General features: G+C 33.9%; 3 protein-coding genes across 4 annotated transcripts in view; 2 read left to right on the forward strand and 1 right to left on the reverse strand.

Moving 5' to 3' along the window:
• Positions 1-1757: 1757 nt before the first annotated feature.
• LOC111051873 (cyclin-dependent kinase 2-associated protein 2) lies at positions 1758-7502 on the reverse strand. Its single transcript, XM_022338448.2, has 2 exons — positions 7338-7502; positions 1758-5541 (listed from the first exon to the last, which is right to left on the reverse strand). The coding sequence occupies exon 2, from the start codon at positions 5485-5487 to the stop codon at positions 4945-4947; it is 543 nt and encodes a 180-aa protein (XP_022194140.2). The 5' UTR covers positions 5488-5541; positions 7338-7502; the 3' UTR covers positions 1758-4944.
• A 198-nt stretch (positions 7503-7700) lies between these two features.
• LOC111051872 (histone H3.3A) lies at positions 7701-14030 on the forward strand. Its single transcript, XM_022338446.2, has 4 exons — positions 7701-7974; positions 8521-8657; positions 9917-10070; positions 13117-14030. Exons 2-4 carry the CDS (start codon positions 8530-8532, stop codon positions 13243-13245), a joined length of 411 nt encoding a protein of 136 aa, XP_022194138.1. The 5' UTR covers positions 7701-7974; positions 8521-8529; the 3' UTR covers positions 13246-14030.
• Positions 14031-17089: 3059 nt separating this feature from the next.
• The window catches only part of LOC111051871 (peptidyl-prolyl cis-trans isomerase G), a 38529-nt gene continuing 33582 nt past the window's right edge, over positions 17090-22036 (forward strand). The window contains exons 1-3 of one of the 2 annotated variants that reach the window (XM_022338445.2): positions 17090-17306; positions 19469-19761; positions 20963-21050. In XM_022338445.2, the coding sequence (XP_022194137.2) occupies positions 19479-19761; positions 20963-21050 (371 nt within the window). In that variant the 5' untranslated portion in view covers positions 17090-17306; positions 19469-19478. The remainder of the gene's footprint in view (positions 17307-19468; positions 19762-20962; positions 21051-22036) is intronic. The other variant, XM_039434521.1, reaches the window with a different exon arrangement.

The raw sequence follows: 22036 nt of genomic DNA on the forward strand, positions 1-22036 counted from the left end.
TCCTCAAGGATCAAAGTTTCAAACACTTATAACTTTTGACACAATGCTCAGATTTCATCGTACATCAGCAAATTCCAGATTCGATTTCAGCGCTCCAAAATACTTATAGAACCGTCGAGAAAAATTCTTTCGGGACTGTTTCCTGAAAAACGACCATTTGAATGGACTATAAGTTATTATTATTAAAGATTTATTATCATACAACCAGGTCCAGTTGCACAAAAGCCGATTAAATTTCAATCATGATCAATTTCACGATCAGAGAAGGCTTTTCTGATTGGTTCTTGTGAAATTAATCACTACCAATTAAAATTCAACCGGCATTTCTGCAACACTACAACCGGGTCAAATTATTGTTAAGTTAAATTGAATGTATTGAAAAAATTGATAACTTTGGAAAAACTTTATAACTTGGAGTAATATTATGGATTATTTTCTCAAATAAATCACAATTGAAACTTTTTGTCTATACAAACTGTAAAATATAATATTATTCATAGTCCATCAAGCTATTTTTTCTTCTACAGTAATGGAAAGAACGTTAATAGTATCCATTATCAATAACTAGTTACATAATGCAGGCTAGATATTATATTTGGAGAATATAAGACAATATTTTTTATGCTTTTGTGGTACCGTACATTTTTTATTCATTTGAAAAATCTATAAGCATTGTTTATAACATTAATTTATGGTTCCCACTCAACCAATGCTGAGAATTTATTATGAATCCTACTATCGCCCTAACCAACATAAATTTATGTTATAAAACGGTGATTTTCTACAGTAAAATCTACTCTTTCAAGTGAAATTTCCATATTTTATTTGTTTTGAGATTTTGTATTTCATTTTAAGTACAAAATGTAAAAAAATATAGGCCCACTCATTTTCCACTAAATTGTTTACTTGAATAAGACATTAAAATTTGTATACTACTCATTGATAATAATTGAAAGTTGAGGGTATTCAACAACAGACAAGATTCACTCTCAATCAAACATTTATTTGAATTGTAAATGCTTACAAAATAGATTTTCAACAATAAAACTTCCAAAAATCGTTTTCGTATACGGTTAAGGCATCATAAATACCGTATAATAATTTATATATAATCACACTAATTCATATACATTACATTTGAAATCCAAAAGTTAAATACTAAGTAGTAATCAAATTTCATAAAAAAAGATCCTCAAAATACATTCAATATTTAAAAAACATGTAAAAAAGCTCGGTTTAGCAATACTCAATAATAAATGAGAACTTAAGAATACAGTTCATTATGAACTGTGACAAAACTAACATGGTACATTAAATACAATCTTCTGTGATCAAACATAAACCTAAGAGAAATAATGACTAATGGAAAGAATAATCAAGTTAATTACAAATCATTGGTATAAATAAAAGCTAACAGTCTGATTTTACTTTAAATAATTATGAGTTCATAAATAATAATAAAAATAGAAATAATGATAATTAAAATAGAAATACCCTATATAAATTTGTAGTATTCAACAGAAATTAAGTCCCGGTTGCACAACGGCTGGTTAAATTTTAACTGTAATTAATTTCACGAGAACCAATCAGAGAAGACGTTTTTGAAAAGACGGCTTCTCTGATTGGTCCTCGTGGAATTGATCACGGTTAAAATTTAACCGGCTGTTGTGCAATCGGCATTTAGTGTTGAAAATTCCAACCTTAGCAAAGGGTAAACTAAATAAATAAAAACGTTCAAATATTACATACTAAATAAATAAAAACGTAAAAATGTTACATTCAAGAAAATACTAGAAAAATTAAGGACAGTAAAGAACAAGTTATTTAAAATACTTCTAACAAGTTTAAAATAGAATAGCATCTTAAATGCTTGAGATGAAAACAGTATTTTGCCAATTATAGAAATTCAACCATATAAGAAATGGAAATGTAGGCCTACCTGTATTTACTAAACTGAAATGCACTAGACTGTTTCATGGACTAGTGAAATAGGTAATCTAAATTTCATTCTTGTCAATTGAAAGTTTTGTAAGAATATTTGTTCGTTTATAAAATCATCCAATAACTTTTTCCAAGGAGTTTATATTAAATTAATTCAAGTAGTAATCTAGTATAAAACACTAATATTTTGATAAAAATATAAAATAAATAAAAATCATTTGGGAGTGATTTTATGACAAATGTTGCATGTGTAATTTTTAATGAGAATGAATTGGCTCCACGATGCCTGCCTTACCCTTGTAAATAATATTACAACTCAGTTATGGAATAATATTGGGTAAGAGATTAAACTCGCTTCAATAGAAAATCAAAATAGAGTACATAGTAAAATACAACCTAATCTAGTCGCTTACCGGTAATCTAGAGTGTAAAATCCTATAATAATTACAGCCGTACATTAAGTAACAAATTTTCGTTGAGCAAATTACTTTTCACAATGTGTACGTGTTACAAATCCATCTGAAAAAAGCTAAGCTTGAATAGTAAAATGTTTGGGAACTACCAATAAGGGCCGCTTGCATAAAAGCCGGTTAAATTTCAATCTTGATTAATCTCACGAGAGCCAGTCAGAGGGTTTCTTCGAAACGAAGGCTTCTCTTATTAGTTCTCAGGAAATTAATCAGTATTAGAATTTAATTGGCATTTGTGCAATCGGCTCTAAGATAAGCAATTTTGAAAAATGAATATCTTACATCTAAATGCTTGTTAGTCATTCTCGTAAAAGTGTACAGAATGACAATAATTTAGTAGTAATTAGATAAATACAGTTGGCTATACAGTTATTTGTTATTTCCAAATCTAATAAATTGAAAAGATACAATCGTTTCAATTTATCAACTTTGAAAATGAAGCTGATAAATTGAAAAGCTTGTATCTTTTCACTCCACTTATTAGCTTTGGAAATGAAATTCATCAAGAATTTATACTTGCAATTTTCAATTCTTAAAAAATATTTACAAATTAATCTCTACCAACTTCAAATGGAAATGCTTCAACTTATTAGATACTGATTCTCACTTTTGTGTTTAATACGAGCTTGAACAACTATTGTGGATCTCAATACATTATGGTTTACCGGTGGATCATGTGATATGATTTGATTGTCAACACGATCCCATTACATTCAATAAATCGCTTCCATATAAAGAAATACCATAAAAAAATAGTAACACTTTTTAATAGCACTATATCTTGTTAAAGTTGTTATGAATAATACTTGGTTACAATTTAGTATCTATTTATCAAGCAAAAATAGTAGCAATGATATTCAACAACTACCATTTTTAGCATTGTCTTATAGTATTCAGTGTCTTAGATGGTCTACTATATTAATCAATAAATGGGGAGTAATGTGTATGTATGCTTTATAGACACAACAGTAACTGAGAATATTATACCCAAGAAATAGTATATCCCTTATTCAAGTATGTCTTCTTAATATTAACAATTTGATTTAGCTACAATGGGAGATGTGAATAAAATGATAGATTGGGGTTGGTTTAGAAATTCTGTACAGTAATATCTATAATTTATAGTTGAAAAACTGCGATATCACCCTTTCCAGTATTGAAGACTTTCATGTACCTACTGTGGAAAATGTGGATGTATGAATAAACTGTACTATGATAGGAGAAAATAACTTCAATATTTCCTATCCAATAAGTTAGTAGGATAACTGAATTAACGAAACTTGTTTAGTGGAACCTTACAATAAAATAATCTTCCCTCATGTGGTCCAATACACAAGTCTCATCAATTCTAGTATAGTTGAAGGGAATTAAAGGTAGAACTTATTATCTAAACAAAAGCTTGATATTTAATTCACAACTTCTACCCTTGATTCGTACTAACCATTAGGATAGCCGAATTAACGAAACTTGTTTAGTGAAACCTTGAAATAAACTACTCTCCTCTCATGTGATCCAATACACAAGTCTCATCAATTCTAGTATAGTTGTAGGGAATCCAAGGTAGAACTTATTTTCTAGCTTGTCATTTTATTCACATCCTCTATCCTTAATTCTTACCAACCATTAGGATAGCCGAATTAATGTAACTTGTTTAGTGAAACCGTAAAAGAAACGGTTTTCCAATATTCTATGTTCATTAATTATATCTCAGTATAGTTGGATAGAAGTCATGAAGTACAGATAAATACAGAGTGCATTAATATTGATAGAATTCAATAAGTGTACAGTGATGCACTCTAGTGTATATTTGATGAATTGAATTAATTTCAAAGTGGGACTCAAATTGTTCAGAAGCACTGTAATGCAAAGACAATGTGTGAATGGCTCAGTCACAAAGAAAAAGCGTGCTATAGAATAGATTATAGCAGGACTTCCTATATACCGGACCTGCGCCTACGAAAAAAATGGTCGCCGTAAGTGGTGGCTGGCAATGATATTTTAAACGGGAACTGGACGAACTGAGATTTCTATAAACTGAGACGATCTCTAACAGCTGATTTGTGATTTTTTCTTAGTAGGAATTCCTATAAGACCACCACATACAGCGGCCATTTTTTCTAGGCTCAGGTCCGGTAGTATATAGGAGGTCCTGATTATAGTCACAAGAAAAAGCTTGAAATTGAAGCACTCTGTATTCATCTGTACCTCATGACTTCTATCCAAATATACTGAGCTAGAATTAATAAACATAGAGTATTGGAAAATCGTTTCTTTTCGGTTTCACTGTAATTTTATATGAACCGATCATTTTCTCATGACTGAACCACCTATAGATCTAATAGCATTGTTAAAGATTTATGGAATCGATTTATGAAATATCAAGGGGGTACCTGATGCCTAGTCTACACTTGGCCCAGCCAGCAATTTAACCAGTGCCCAATGAAAGCCAGCGTTGGCGAACCACTCATACACACATTGGCGCTGGCCGACGTTGGCCTTGGTTGGGCCAATGTGCAGATGCGGCGAAACGAAACTACTGGAACGCAGCTGCGCTACGTTCAGTCTCAATGAGGCACTCCCTGACCAGAATGCGGGCATGTACGATGCACCTCTTCAGACGCTCGGCCGACGATCGGCTGTTGATGTAGGTGGGCCTTATGTCGTGGCCCATCTCCTCGATGACGGACAGCAGCTGTGAGTACTTGGGTATGGTGGGTGGAGCTTGCACTTGCAGGCCAATGCTTGCCGTGGACTTGAGGCCTGGTGTGGGTGATATGGACCCTGTGGTCGATGACAGATTAAGGCCAATGCTTGCGGTGGACTTGAGGCCTGGTGTGGGTGATATGGACCCTGTGGTCGATGACAGATTAAGGCCAATGCTTGCGGTGGACTTGAGGCCTGGTGTGGGTGATATGGACCCTGTGGTCGATGACAGATTAAGGCCAATGCTTGCGGTGGACTTGAGGCCGGGTGTGGGTGATATGGACCCTGCGGTCGATGACAGATTAAGGCCAATGCTGGCAGACGCAGGTGGCTCCATAGCGCCGTTCACTGTCTCTCCGTCGAGGGTGATCATCTTCTCACAACAGTTGCGACTTCGCAAGGAAAATGTCGTCAGTAAAAAACCAACCTGCAACGATGCATAATATGGATAATTAAGTGAAAGTTTATTGTTTAATGATCAATATAATACAGTATCAATAAGATACAAATAATTTAGGTTTATAGTTTCATGTTCATCAAAATCCAACTCAATAATATCTAGGCCACACTCTTGCCGAGTCGTTGCCAAATGGCCAACACGAAATGATCAATCTTTAACATATCATGTCCTTGTTTCCACTATATCTGTGAAATTTTTGTAGTATTAATTCAAAGTAACTTGGGCAATACAGCAACATGTCAAAATGTTGCTCAATGGCATGACATAAAAAATTGAAACATTGTAAACAGTTTTACATGTCTAGTTTGTATGAAAAAAATACAACAAAAGTCTCATCCCTCCAAAGAAATACTTTAACTGGAAATTAATTGTCATTATCTCTCATTAATCAATTTGCTTCAAGACTCACTACTTGGTATTTTTTCCCAACTCCAGACCAGTCTACGCAAAGACCACAGTGCCCATGTAGGCCCTATCAACCCTTTATATAGAAACTTTTTCATGTAACCTACTTGCTACTTCATTATTTTTCTTAAATATCATGCCTAGTCGACATGTTGGCCCATTTTCTGGCCCTGCCTGGTAACTTGGCCGCATTGGTCTTGCCATCCACAGTGCAATTTGACCAGTGCCCAATCAAGGCCAGGTCATATCAATGATAGAAAATGGAAATAATAAAAAAGTAAGAACAATTAGGCCTATAGTAACTCAACTACACAGAGAAAAACAGCAGAGTAGCTGACAAAACAGGAACCAGTACGCATTAATTGACTAGTGTGGATGGGTGGTTTGCTAGCGCTGGCCTTCATTGGCTGGAGTCCGTTTGGCCAAAATTAAAATGGGTTCTATGGCCGACTTACTTTTTTACTTCTTCAGTCCTCCCAACGGTCCTGTATCTGAGGAGTCGTCATAATGATAGGGCTCCAACGAAGGCTAGCACTGGCAAACAACCCATCCACATACTGGCGCTTTCATTGGGCTAACATGTAGATGCGGTATTTAAGTTTAAAATTCATCCATGTCGTAAAAATCTTAAAAGCTTATTGATTTATGAATCCATTCAAATATATATAAAATGGTAGGACAGATCACATGACGGACCGTGATCGGAACATTGTATGTTAGGTGTAGCCCCGGCTTAATGAATTCAATAAAATAATATCGAGTGAAGCCACTAACCACCAGCTCAGGTCTAGTCTCAGAGTTTTCAGGTCGCAACTGATCAATTTCAGTGCTTCTTACATGATTTAACGTATGCTTTTTAAAGCAGTTAGGCCTAGCTGGTATCAGCTATCTTTTATAGACGGCAGTATCAAGGCAGAGAATTGGCAACGCTGTTTTCGTATCTTTCTTTTCAGCAATTAGAATGTAGCGTAGACCACTCTACAGTAAGTAGTGAGAATTTGTGGGAACAAAAAATCTGATCAATGCTAGGTATTCAATTGAATTTAACATTGGAAAATAAGCGTTATTAAATAATACCAGATTATTCTATTGTAATAACAAAATTAGATAATTATTAAATTTGGATTAAATTCTTGCCAAAATGCAAACGCAATGATTTTGAGGTTAATTTGCTATTTGCAGACAATAACATTAAATTTGCATCCTTTTCATTACTATGCTATTATTTACACAATTATGATCTTAACAAATTTTTCTGAAGATTTTATTTATAACATTATTGGGATGATAATCAAGATGTCTTTAATACTAATTTTAAAAAATGTACATTAATCAGTAAAAAATGGTAACATACTTACAGAATACGCTAGATAAGAATGCTCAAAATTCAGTCCTTGAGGGAATTTACTACTTTTCTAAAATATTTTCTTGTTTAAATTATCAATTTATTAAATTTAACAAGTTTGTTTCGTTGTTTGTTTACAATGCGTTGCAGTTGCAAGTTGCAACCATGCCACGGCCTTCCAGAGTCTACGACAACTCTACAGCTACAATTTCGGTCTTACTAACTTCCATCTCCATTTTTTATTTATTTTTTCAACTGGTCCATTTCTCCAATCAGTTATAATACTAACTTTTACTTTAAATTTCAACTAAAAATGTATATTTTTTCAACCTTAATAAGTTAATTTTGATAATTTTTATATTTATTTTGATGATAGTTTTTGGAATCTTAGGTTGACTGCCTTGAAATTTTCAACTGACCAATAAAATGAGGTATTATTCCTGCAAATAGTAGAAGAGAATATCAGCTCTGCACGAATCAGAGTGAGTCTTATTATGACCAATCACATTCAACTATCAACGGATTTTCACCAATAGAATGATTTCAGCTTTACACTTTCGATCAAGACGCTCGCCTTCTGTTGATGATTGTCGTGTTCTGTCGTTATTCTGATATTTTGAATTGAAATTATTTAAAATACTTGTGTAAAGGTATGTATTATTGTGATTATGATACGCATGTTCTTGTCTTATACTTGTTTTACTTTGAGTAGCTATGTATTCAATCAATCAAATACGCATATTTTTGCTGTTACTATGAATGTTTTGTTTTTGATAGGCCTAATTTGTTCAATGCAATTAGGTAACATGACCATGATTCTAGATTTTTCTCACGCTTGAAGCATGTATTTAGAAAATATTCATGTTCTGCATCAACTGAGCAACTAGTTGCTTATTTATTTTTTGGTAAAAATGTATACGCAATTTTGGAGGGAAAGTGTATTATGTCATGACTCATAGCAGTTACTAATGCCACATCAAATTCTATGATTGTGTAGTAGTTTCTAATTACATTTTTATTCCCACTAATCCTTTTTTTCCTATTTGGATTCCTACCTGATAACATAGTGGGTAGCATTACTAGCATTGTAAATAGGCCTAGGTAGGTAGCAATGGTAGCATGATGTGCTCAATAGCTCAATTGGATTTTTTCAGTTTGATTTTATTATTGTATTACAATGATTGGTTTTTTTTCAGTGATTAAAAATGGCAAGAACCAAGCAGACCGCTCGTAAGTCTACCGGAGGAAAAGCCCCGCGTAAGCAGCTCGCCACTAAGGCCGCACGTAAAAGTGCACCGTCAACTGGTGGTGTCAAGAAACCTCATCGTTACAGGTAACAATATTAAGTTAAATTTTTTTGCATAGACAAGTTGTTTTCCATTGATTGATTACAGTGAGTACCTTATTGTTCAAGTGTTCTCACATGTAATCTAATAACATTTTACTTGTGCATTCTGCATTTTTTTAGATTATTCTGGTTTTGAAATAAGTATGCCGATATCAAGCAACTAAAAAATGTTCATCAGTTACTCTATCTAATTAAAAAAGGATAGTACATTCTTCTCAATTAATTTTGGTTTTTTCCGATGCTACACACGAGTTGATGATATTAGTACTTTCTATTGGACGAAACAAAAGTATCGATATAAGTAGGTATCGAAATTCGTTATTTTTCAAAAAAATTGATATTTCCTACGTATCGCTCTTTCAAATGTTTACTTTGACGGTTCCTCCAACATTTTCTCATTTAAATAGAGTGAATTATTGTAGAAAGATTAGAAAAAAAATCTTTTTCAACTACTGTGAACATTTTTTGCCGTTAAAATCCTGTGTTAGTGAGTATCGATACCAAAAGTATCGGAACAACTCAATTCTCTATTGAAATCAGGCGCGGATCTAGGACTCTGGTTTGGGAGAGCCCCCTCCCTCCCATTAAATGCAATAAAGTTTTCAATCAAAAACAGCATTTGAAAACTTTATTTGTTGATATGATTTGATTTTTGAAATTGTTCATTAAAATTCTAAGGTTATGATAATTATTTCTGCAACTAGCCAACTACAGTAGGCTACATGCATAGTAACTGCAGTTTTTCCAAAAAAAAATTGAAAGTGTGATGAGGAGCGATCGCTCCTCCCTGGTTGAAGTGACAACATGCATCGAATACGCTTATAATTTTTTTCATTTGAAATTGTTGAACCCAGCGTTTTGCTTACTAATACAAAATATGTTTTTATCCTGGACGTTCTCTCATTCATCATTATTGATAAATTGATGTTTATTTTGTTAGGTTAGGAAACATCGTCCAATTGTATTTCATATTTTACACTTCTTGTAATAATTGGTAATGATTTTTAGGTTAACATTTTGCCCGTTCAGCATGGCTGCTTTCAAGCTGTGGACTCGCAATATGTAGTTTAGAACTACACTATTATATGACTGCTAATATTGGATTAGTCCATTGAGTATAGATGCCTAATTCTACGAAAAAAAATTTTCTGATATTTTTTTCGTTCATGATATTTGGGACCATAGTTCATAATACATGTACTTCAATTGTTGCTGTTTGTCTTTACTGATTTGTATGATTGCAGGCCCGGTACAGTAGCTCTGAGAGAAATCAGGAGATACCAGAAGTCGACTGAATTGCTGATCCGCAAGCTGCCGTTCCAGCGGCTTGTGCGTGAAATCGCACAAGATTTCAAGACTGATCTTCGTTTCCAGAGCGCCGCCATCGGTGCCTTGCAGGTAAATGCCATTCATTTTCCATCTGAGTTGGTGTATGCGCTGTCACTTAACTCCTCCTACTTTGAAATCCCTTCCACTGGTATTTGTTAGCTTATTAGGCCCGGTTGCACAAACGTCGCAAAAAAGCGGTATAATTTTAGCCATGATTAATTTCACGAGAACCAATAAGAAAAGGTCATGTTGATAAGACGGTTTCTCTGATTGGCACTTGTTGAATTATTCACGATTAAAATTTAACCAGCTTTTGTGCAACCGGCACTTAGTCTGTGAAAATACAAGATTGTGCAAAAGGCTAAAAAACCATTTACAGGTAATATTATTCAATTTTTTTTTTATTTGTATACTATCAAGCTATCAAAATTTTTCTCAGGAAAACATTTTTTCCGATCATTACTTTTTGAGATATGAGCGCCTAAAGTAAGAATTTTTGAGACGGATAATTTCAAATTCGGTAGGAGTTATCCATGAAATTTGGAGGATTAATTCTTCACGGTATTGTTGATTGAATAAAACAAAAATAACAATTTTTGAGAAAGTTATTCAATTTACCCAAAATAACAGAACCAAGAGTTTATCTCTGGTCATTTTTAGTAAATTGAATAATTTTCTCAAAAATTGACATTTTTGTCAATACCATGAAGAATAAATTTATGCTCAGTTCCAGGAATTAAACTCTTACCGTATTTGAAATTGTCTCTGTACCAAAAATTCAAAGTTAATGCGCTCATAATTATCTCGAAAAGAAATTATTGGAAAAAATGTTTCCTGAGAGACTTCTAACGATTCTCTTCAAATTTATACCATGAATAGCTATTTATAAGCCCTATCAACTGACATGAGTCTCATTCCTGGGAAAATTGTAGGAGCTCCGTAATATTCTTGAGAAAAATTGCGGATAATCACTAAAAAACCATGTTTTTCACGGTTTTCTCGAAAATGACTTGACCGATTTTTTTCAAATTCATACCCTGTACAGTTATTTATCAACTCTATTAACTGGCATGAGTCTCATTTCTTGAAAAATTTCAGGAGCTCCGTAATATTCTTGAGAAAAATGGCGGATAATGACTAAAAAACCATGTTTTTCACGGTTTTCTCGAAAACTGCTCTAACGATTTTCTTCAAATTTATACCATGGATAGCTATTCATAAGCCCTATCAACTGACATGAGTCTCATTCCTAGGAAAATTGCAGGAGCTCCGTAATATTCTTGAGAAAAATGACAGTTACTAAAAAAACATGTTTTTCACGATTGTCTAAAAAACGGCTCTAACGATTCTTTTCAAATTCATACCTGTAAAGTTATTTATCAGCTCTATCAACTGGCATGAGTCTTTTTCCTGGGAAGCTAATGGGGGGTCCATCCCATCCTTGAGAAATGGACTTTGTATCCTCCTTCTCGTGCATGATGTAGGTAGAGCAGTTAATAAAAAGAACACAGTCATAGTCAAGATATTTCATCTGTAGAACAGCTGTTTTGACGACTTTTAAAAAATCATCGAATTCCACAATTTACACAAAGGAAAAAGTACTCTGAAAACAATTATAATATACACATATACAGTAGTCTGATCCACGGTAAATAGAAGAAGACGGTAGGTGTCACGCGCATGTTTGTACTAATTTTCCGGTGTCGCTGACGTCATTTTATCCAATATCCAATATCCAATCATCTGTTTTTAACAAATAATTTTCATAAATTGCCAATAGGTGTTATAAACCTCGGTTGGTGGCGATGATGCAATCTAGCTGGCTGGCCACTGCGCACACATTTCATGACCCTTACCGTTTTTATCTAAATACCGTGGTCTGATCGTAGTTGCAAATATGTTGCCGGCAATCGTCATTATGTTATTCCCCTAAATTATTCTCGTTTTAGAATGAGGCTTGCAGTTCAATGAGCAAGAAAAGTTGTGTGAGTGTACCACACCAGATTTTTTATTTTGATAGCTTGATAGTATACAAATCGAAAAATATCACAAGTAAAAGGTTTTTTATCCTTTGCAGTCTTGAATGGTATAGTTGAACGAGTAGTTGGGTAATCTTTTTGTTTTGTCAAGTATAAGTTTTGATCATCTTTCTCTTCTCGGTAGCTTGAATCCTACTGCCGTAGGTCTTTCTATTCTTCATCACCCACGCTCAACTCTTTGGTTCTATTTCCATGATAAGTTGGGCTCGGAAGAAATTCATGAATCAGATCCATGAGTCTTGACTGGTTGTATTGTCCGCAAACCTTGTTTGCAGCTCGGGGCTTTGTCACCAATGTTATTTCAATATAATAATAGGTGCACACATTTGCCGTTTTCATGCTGATTCTATCGATTTCACAGTCTATAGTTTATCGAAATGAGCTGTTTGAGGCCGGTCATCAACCTTATTTCGTCTGAATTCTTAATCGAGAAAATTCGTCATTGACTGTAATTTTAGATCACACTTACTTTACTGTAGACCTATTCTTGTTGATGTGAGATTATTCAATTTCATGAGATTGATTTGAATATATTAATTCATTAAAACATATCAATATTGAATTGGTTCAAAAATTGTTTTGAATAATCTTGAACGTTGATTATCTCTACTTGTTGTGTCTATAGAAGACTAATTATTGACTGAGATTACAAAATTCAAATTGTTTTACAATGGAAACTAGAAACTGTTAATTTTCCAAAAATGCAGTTCACATTAAAGTAATTTGCTTTTATGTGAATTATTCGTGACTATGAAAAATATTGTTGGATTTCAAACAATAGAAAATATTGATCAATTTTAGATATGAAGACTGCTCTATCATTTGAGATGGTATTTAAAAATTGAATTTTAAACATGTTGGTTGTTTGATTTTTTCAATTGAAACTTTTGATAAATTGTGGATAAGATAAGATAATTGTGGCTCTATCATTTGAGATTGTGAAAGTTGAATTTTAAACGTGTTTGTTTGATATTTTTCAATTGTAACTTTTGTTGAACTGTGGATAAGATAAAGCTGCTAATCACCACTTTCAAAGCTTCCAAGTTGTTAATTTGGTGGATTTGTTGTGATTGTAGGAAGCCAGTGAAGCCTACCTGGTGGGACTTTTCGAGGACACCAACTTGTGCGCCATTCACGCCAAGCGCGTCACCATCATGCCCAAAGACATCCAGCTTGCCAGGCGAATTCGTGGCGAACGTGCTTAATTTGATACATTTTTCAAGACTCACTGCCAGAGCATTGTGTTTTTTTGTGTGCATTTTCAATGTAAACTCAATTATTTCAATTTATTACTGCATAAACTTAAAATGATAAAAGTTTGTATTAGTGTACCTGTTGATGGTTCAAAGTTTTCTACACTCTCATTTTGAATGTATGTTTGTTAATTTTTAGTCTTATTTTGCCTCTGTTCACCACCAGAATATATTTTCTGTCAAGTTGACACATTTTAACCATCTAACTGTTAATCAGTTGAGCTTGTACACTAAGTTCTTCAAAGGGCGAAGTACAGTATTATCCCTCCAAATTGAATGCTCTTGACAGGGTCTTGATGTTACTACTTCAGCATGAAAGGTAGCTCGCAATATCTAAAGTGTTCAATTATTCATCTAATTAAAAACTTTTCTCGACGAAATAGTTACCTATCATGTAAAGTTTTAACATTTCTACTTACATCAGTGTTTTTTTTATTCAGAGTACAGTACTAAGTTGTTTAAAGTGATTGTGAATGTACTCTCAACATGGCGACATATTCCAAATTGTGGTGAAGAGGCTGACACAAAATTTATAGTTTGTATTTTTACACTTTTGATGTAGGTAGTTGACTAAGCAGAATGAATGTTATATAAGTGAATCTGGAATGGTTTATAAGTTCATTATTGTCGTTTATGTTCTTTTGGATTCTTTAGATTAGTTATTTTATTATTACTTACTATAATAAACAACTTATGTCTTCGTTTCTAAGTAGGGTAATAAAACTATAATATGAGAATTATGTTGCATTATTTCGTTCCTCAGAGAAAAATATAGTTCATAGTCTAATGTTAGAATAGCCGCTGTGAGAAGCGGCACGAGAACGGGAATGGAATCCAATATGAAACGGAAGTATGATCTGGAGACCATGTACTTGAAATTGGATGGCATCTTCGGTCCCGTGTCGTTTCTCATAGCTCCCAACTTTATCAAGTCCTCAATGCTCAAAAAATTGTATTTTTTGACCCTGTTCTGTTGAGGGTTGAATTCACAAATGTTTGAGAGCAGCGATCGTCTAATTTTTTTTCTTATTATTGATCTTAAAATTATTCATGAGAATTTAAGGATAGAGCATTGAATTCTCTTTAATTTTATTTCACAATACGCACTTCTCCAAGACTGCTGTAGCCGCTTTGGTGTTCAGTGTGAAATATTCAATTTTGCAACTTTGGACCTATTGACGGAGGGAATGTTTCCAACGCAATTTTTGACTCTGTTAAGACCAGTTAGGAGGTGAACATAACAAAAGTCCTGATCTTTAGGTACTCCTTGTGCAAAAGGTATGAGGGTGGTTTTAAAGTTGCATTTTTTCAATTTTTGCTTATAACGACGATAATGCGTTCAACTATCATGACAATCTTAAATGGAGCTTGATAAATTCTCTACAATTTTTGTTCAGTGAGTTTTGTGACATTTTCAACTGTTTTTATCATTTTTTTTTCTCTTTCATGGCTAATAAATCTTCAACAATGAGGATGGTTATCGTAAGTTTGCAGATCATTGAATTTTTAAATTAAAACACATATAATATGTTTTCATTTCATTATTATAGCAGCTTCAATATGAAGGGTGAAATTTTCAATTTTTTACTTACCTACCTCCTCCGTGATAATGATCTGAAGATACAAATTGCATTATGATTATGTAAGCAAAGCAGTGCCTAGTTTGATTATCAATCCTCAACTTTCTGCCAACTTAAGCAACCTAAACAAGGTAGGCTATTGCACTATTATTTGTGATAATTATTCTGCAGCTTCAATTCAAATTCATAAATTTGAATAAAATGGAGATATTATCCAGTACTCTTTGATTTTTTATTAGTGCATGAGATTTTTTAACTTACGAAAGTCATTCTCAAATGTCATAGCTTGCATTTTTTGAAAGTGGCTTTCAATTCGATAACATAAGCTAAAACTAAAAGGTTCATTATTAGGCCAATTATACTTTTAAGGTGGAAGGAAAGGTCAAAAAAGTTGGGGGTTTACTTTTGAATGGTAATTTTTCCATATTATTTGAAAGTTTTTGATCATTTTAGTAAATACTAATAAGGAAAAGTTGATATTAAACGGTGTACACACGTACGTTTGCCTCGGGTGAGCATACGTGTATGGGCTTGCATTCGCACGTGTGGACACTGTTCGCTGAGGCATGTGGGCGAACCGGAACCCTGTCGGTATTTTGGCGTGCTCAAAGGCGCCTCGGGCGAGCATTGAATGTACGTGTGGACGCGATTTTGCCATACGGGTGAGGCAAAACGTAAACATTGAAGGCGTCATAACCTAATTCCAATGAATTAGGTTAATGAATGACAAATCAAATTGTGATCCAATAACTAATTGTAAATTGTAGGATTTTTGTAATTTTGTAGGATATGTGGATTGTCAAATATTTAAATAGAAACATGCATGGAGTATATAATTCGTATCATGATTAACAAATTTAGAACTGCATAATTTAAGTGAAAAAAGCTTCTCTACAGGGTTCATACAAGAAAGTATAGCTCAAATATTATTTTACTGTGGCTATCAAATCATCTTGTGTTTGTTTCATGTTATCAATCAGAGTTGTTAATTAAAATTGTACGGTAATCTTCAATATGATATTATATGTTTTAGATAACTAGGCTATCTATAGAGAGATTTATTCAAACTTTGAACAAGTATTCCCTTGAAGGTAAATCTTGAAGCTAATCTTTTGGAGAATCTTGTTTTGTCATGTGTATGAGCAGAGTTAGTTTAAAATGGGCAGCAAATTAGTATTTAATTCGATTTATGGCTAATTTCCTTAAAGAAGACTGTCAATTTTGTGAGACAGTGTTAAGTGCTTTGATTAGGTCATCAAAACTTCTGGAATTATTGTAGAATTTTTCTTTTTCTGAGATTCTGAATAGATATTGGAAACCAACTAATGAATCGCCTAATGCCAAGAATCTCAAAGTTAGAGCCAATCGTTCTTGTGTAGTTATTGCTTCCCTCATGATGATATAATTTTTTGTTTAGATAACTAGTTGAATTAGATTCAGTATATTAACAACATAATGTTTTGACAACCTAAGAAAGATTTAATTGTCAATATTATGTCATGTAGCAATTTATTTCCTTACTTCAACCTACAATCGTTCACCAACATCGTTTGTCAAGTTTTATTTTTGATTTTATTATATAAGTCATTGAAATAAAATGATACTGCTGCAATTTGTGATAACTATCTTCAATGATGGAATGACGCCATTGTTGTCATGTTGTGGAAAATCTACATCTACCATGTCTTCGTGTCATCTGCAAATCAGATAGCTTTATTTTGAATGCTGAGGCATACGTGGATCGCGTCCACAAGGACGTACAGTGAATGTTGAGGCATATGTACATACGATTGTTCGCGCGAATCTGTACGGACGTGTGTACAAGGCTTTATACTCTATCTATATAATACTCTGTCTTGTATGGAAATCATCCTCAACTTAGCTTATTACCAGCCTTACAAAATTAGAACGTGTTTTCTGCAACGAGCTAAAATATAGTAAACTATAGAGTGGCTGAGTCACTCCACAAAGTCGGAGCACAGAGGAAACACTTTATGCTTATTCCGTGGTAGGAGGAATAGGAATTCCTCTTCTCTGTGGTCACTCCATTGATATAGAGATCACTCCATAGATATACTATATATATCAATGGGTCACTCTCTGTCATGGCTGCCATTAGTTCGCCGTGTAACACATTGAGAGCGCTGAATGCACACAAACAGCCGCTCCATGGTTTACTATATTTTTAGCTCGTTGGTTTTCTGTTTTTGCATCGAACAATGCCATCTCGATGGAATTTGTCGAACAGACATAGATCAAAGATGGCCTAATCCTAATAGCATTGGTGAAATCTGAAATTTGCGTTGATGATGATGATTGAATAGTGTTAAATTTTTCTCCTATTCTAAATTTGTTTCGTGTCGTTTTTCGTTCATAACTTTATTGAAATTGGTTTTTTGTGCTACTTTGGATGGAGCTCTGATCAAGATTAAGGTAATACGGTAGACTATAATAACTGATTAACTACAATATGATAGTACGGTATCATAAAAGTCTAAGCATCACGTTACCGTATCAAACGGTATTTTGCTGCAGGTTTAGGCCGCAGATTTTTATTTAATATGGGCCTATTTATGTTTTTTTTAAAAGTAAATTAATTTTTCTGAGCTTTCTTAATATGTTTTCACATTGTATCGAGGGATTTACGATCCAATTTCTTAATTCTGAGTTGCTTTACAAGACGAAGTCAATATAGCCTACAAGTAACCATATTTTTTCAGTAACCACAAAATGTTGAAAACGTATGTAACTGTCCTATAGTTGTATCTTGGGACGTCTTGTGTTGAGACGGTTGGTTAGATCACATAACCTATAAATTTATCAGATTTGATGATCAATTTTTTTTCCTTTCCTTTTATTTGCCATCAATACAATTTACAATAAATTATTCAAGAAATTCATAGAAATTAAAATAAAACATAGCTTACAATCAAAACAAAAATTATAAATTAAATCAAAATCTATTCATTAAGGCAACAACCCAGCAAGGAAAATCCTGTCCGCTGGGCGTGAGCATCAATTCAATATTATTATATCAAATATTATTTTATTATTATAAATAAAATCAAATATGGCAAAATTTTAGAATCACGTAAGTAGACAAAAAAAAAAGGTTGAAAAAAATGTATATTATAAAATATTATCGAGAGTAAAGAAAAATGTCTCAATTATCCATTTATTCATCTGTGCCCCATGTCTATTCTCAGTTAAAAATTGCATACCATTTGGGATTAAATTAATTAATTTTGTGCTTAAATAATTTAATTGTCGACGTAATATTGTTAGGTTAGTGTGACATGAATCGTAAAAGCAATATAGTAGCCACAACTATTAATTCATCTGTCGTCATAACTTTTATACAACATAAAAATCAAATCTAATGAATTTATAGGTCCTGTAACGACGTGTTTCGAGCTGCCTGCCTATAGCCGCGCGCGTCTTGGCGTTAGACCAGTTATAGAATAGGCACGTTGAGAAGTCTAGCCTCTGAAGCCAACATCTACTGCCATATCGCCAAATCGTGACGTCAGCATCGGATAGAAAACTTTCAGATTGTTTGTTTCTATTTCAGACAAAAGTAAATTATTATTTATGAAAATGGTAAACTCCCGCTGCGCTCCCGCTGAAATAGACACAATCTGCTATGGAAAACAATGTAAACAAACTATACAGAAAAGTTTTCTATACGATGATGACGTCACGATTTGGCGATATGACAGTAGATGTTGGCTTCATCGACTTTCAGTATGAATATACAATGGGCCGTGTCTATTCTATAACTGGTCTGAGGTCTTGGCACGCCTGCTTACAGCTGCACGTCTCAACACGCCTCTAGCATATAAACCTTATCCTTAATGAAACCCCACAGGAATAAATCCATCGGTGTTGAATCCGGTGAGTGCGGTGGACCTGCATTTGGCTCTGTATGGTAAATCCAGCTAAGTTGAAAGCAATTGTCTAGATAATCCCAAACTTCTCCGTGGAAATGAGGTGCTGCATCTTCATGCTGAACAAGATGAACAAGTGCCCTTTCAATTTCAGCATGGCGGTGCACCAGCTCATTCCCACTGAGAAGTTCGGGATTTTCTAGACAGTTTCTTTCAAATTTGCTGGATTTTCCATGCAGGACCAATTGCATTGCCACCTCACTTACCGAATTTAACACTGATGGATTTCTTCCTTTGGGGTTTTATTAAGAATAAGGTTTATGATCCGCCTCTACCAGACAATCCATCCGAAAACAGATCACATTCGGATTGCTGCGGTTGCACAAGTTACGCCTGTTATGCTGGTACGAGTCTGGCAAGAAATCGATTATCGGTGGGATGTCTATCGCATTCCCAACGGCTGTTACATCGATCCAAAATAGCACTCACGCCTTAAATTTCTTGTTTTCTATATTATTATATCTCTCTCGCTTTCCACTTGTAATTTTCTTCATTGAAACGTGTTGCATGTTTTAGTTACTTTGTTGGTAGGGTTAGCTCATTATATGTAATACTTCGAAATTTTAGTTGATTAACTTACAGTATTGTAAGTACTTGTACTGTAGTAAATACAAGTAAATAGCAAAATATTATTTTGTGTTTTTACAGATTGGACAGAATGAAGTCAGTGCGGCCTCGTTGTTTCTTCGACATAGAAGTGGGTGGCCTTCCCGTCGGCCGTGTTGTGTTCGAATTGTATTCGGAGTCATGTCCACTTACAGTCGAAAATTTTCGAGCCCTCTGTACGGGAGAGAAGGGTCTCGGAAAAACGACTGGAAAACCACTGCATTACAAGGGAATTATTTTCCACAGAGTTGTCAAGGACTTTATGATACAAGGGGGTGATTTTTCTGTTGGAAATGGGACTGGTGGCGAGTCTATTTACGGCGGTACATTTGATGGTGAGTTGATTTTTCTCATTTAAAATTATTCCGTCCATCCCTTTTCTAATTGACTTTTGTCGAGTTTGTTTCGATTTGAAAGCTCACATGGTATAAATTTGGACTGCTTGTGCTTGTACTGTAATATTGTATCACAAATAAATATAATTAATGATTTCCTACTGGTGGAATGAAATATTGTCCGAATAGTTTCTGGGATTGGAACTCCATCCTGTTCTGCCTGGTCGGGGGTTCGAATCTCGCCAGCTGGCATAGACGTATGATCATCTCATCAATCACCTACGCACTCATTCCATTACCCAAGTATAAGCAAAAAGTCAAAAAGTGGAGCTTATTTGGGCATCATCAGCTATAAAATTATCGATTTATTAAAGTCTTGGGGACTCTGAAGAAACGTAGATTGCATAGAGCTTGTTATTTGTATGACTCAAATTCAGTAAAATCTATTGGCTGTTGGGCCGACAATCACAACTCTCATTGGATAACAAAATATTGATTTACAAATTCTGAAACCTGTCTGGACGTATGGAATTCAGCTTTGGGGCTGCTCTAGAATTTCTAACATCAATCAGATTCAAACATTTCAAGTACTGCGGAACATGGTGAATGCGCCCTGGTACATAAGGAACGGCGATTTGTACCGAGATCTGCACATGCCCTATGTGACCAGTGAGATAAGACGATTGACAGCCCATCATGAATCACGTCTTCATCAACACGACAACACCGAAGTCATCCAACTACTAGACAACACTGAACTCACAAGGAGGTTGAAGAGAACAAAGCCCTTCGAGTTGGTGTAGTGCTAGTGAAGTGAGAAAAGTAGGCTATATTAAATAAAAGTGTAGTGAAAGAACTAAATTATAGATTGGAACTGTAGGCTTCATTGGAAGACTAGCAATAAAAATTAATATTTTAGGATAAGAAATAAGGAAACGAAATGAATGGTTAGTCCTCGTGACTAGTTTTAATAGAAATAAAAATTGTATTAGTAAACTATTGCTTGGGTTGAAAATGTCCTTGAATTCTGATTTTCTAGTATCTACTGTAACACATCTTTACAAGTTTATTAAATTTTCCTCGTATTTATTAGAATGCAAACTTTTTTATCATGCTTGGATTGAAGTCTTAATTGATATAACTTGAAGAGATGTCTCCACAAAACAGTATTGTTATTTTTGACGGTTGGTTTATGTTTCAGATGAGAACTTGGAACTCAAACATGATAAACCGTATCTACTCTCAATGGCTAATAGAGGAAAAAATACAAATGGCTCTCAGTTTTTCATGTGAGTGATGATTTCAATTGCATTTTTTCAACAATTATCTAACTTACAGTGATCAACATAGATTCATTTCTCCCCAGCAGTAATAGTCTGCTGACTTTGATGACATTTTATCATGAAATGCTTTAGTTGTTCGAATTTAAATTGTTTACTTGAACCTTCTTCCTATAGTCGTTAATTTCTCTCACGATTGAAATTACTGTAATAATTTTATGTTTTGCCTTAGAACACTTTTCGCTTTCAGAGGATTTCAGTTCAATCCCTTTGCAAATACTTATCAGAACTTCGCCAATTTACTCCTCCGTAATGCTATTCTCTCTGGTATTTTTAATCATTAGCTCAAATGTTGGAATCTTCATTTTCTGTTGGAATGCTTTATAAAGAATGTTACCCTAAATGAATTTTTGCAATGCTCAATTTGTATAATGGAATGTGATATTTGTTCCAGTTTCCATTACATCCAAATGTAATTTCTCAAAAAATCCAAGTTATCGTTAAAATCCTTCAACTAGAGTTGAGTGTTTTAAAAGACTATTGGTTGAAATTTTATAGAACATAGAATAATAATCCAACAAATCAAAATAAAATTTCTATAGACTCAATTGATTTGATTTGGTTTTTTACTAAGGTTGGAGTATCCGTTTAGATTCAAGTTTGATTCAAGCCAGGAAGATCAATCTGAATATTACTTGTACAATATTTATATCAAATAAATCAAATCAAATCAGTTTTATTTTGTCAAAACAGTAATCGAATAAAATCACCCACAATAAATCCAGAACCGAAAAATTAATACAAATTCTCGTCAATTTTAAAGGAAAATGTATTAAATGAAATCTTCTCATTGCCCTGGCAAAACAAAAATACTACTTACTGAATTAAAACTAATTCGTATGCAAGTAGGAGCAGTTGAAATAGTTATTTTCCTCCAGCTACTGTCTAAAGTGCTTACTTTACTCCCTGAAACATAATACTAAAGTGTCACTTTT

This window comes from Nilaparvata lugens, chromosome 8 (assembly GCF_014356525.2).
Source record: "Nilaparvata lugens isolate BPH chromosome 8, ASM1435652v1, whole genome shotgun sequence".
In the NCBI taxonomy this organism is placed as follows: domain Eukaryota; kingdom Metazoa; phylum Arthropoda; class Insecta; order Hemiptera; family Delphacidae; genus Nilaparvata; species Nilaparvata lugens.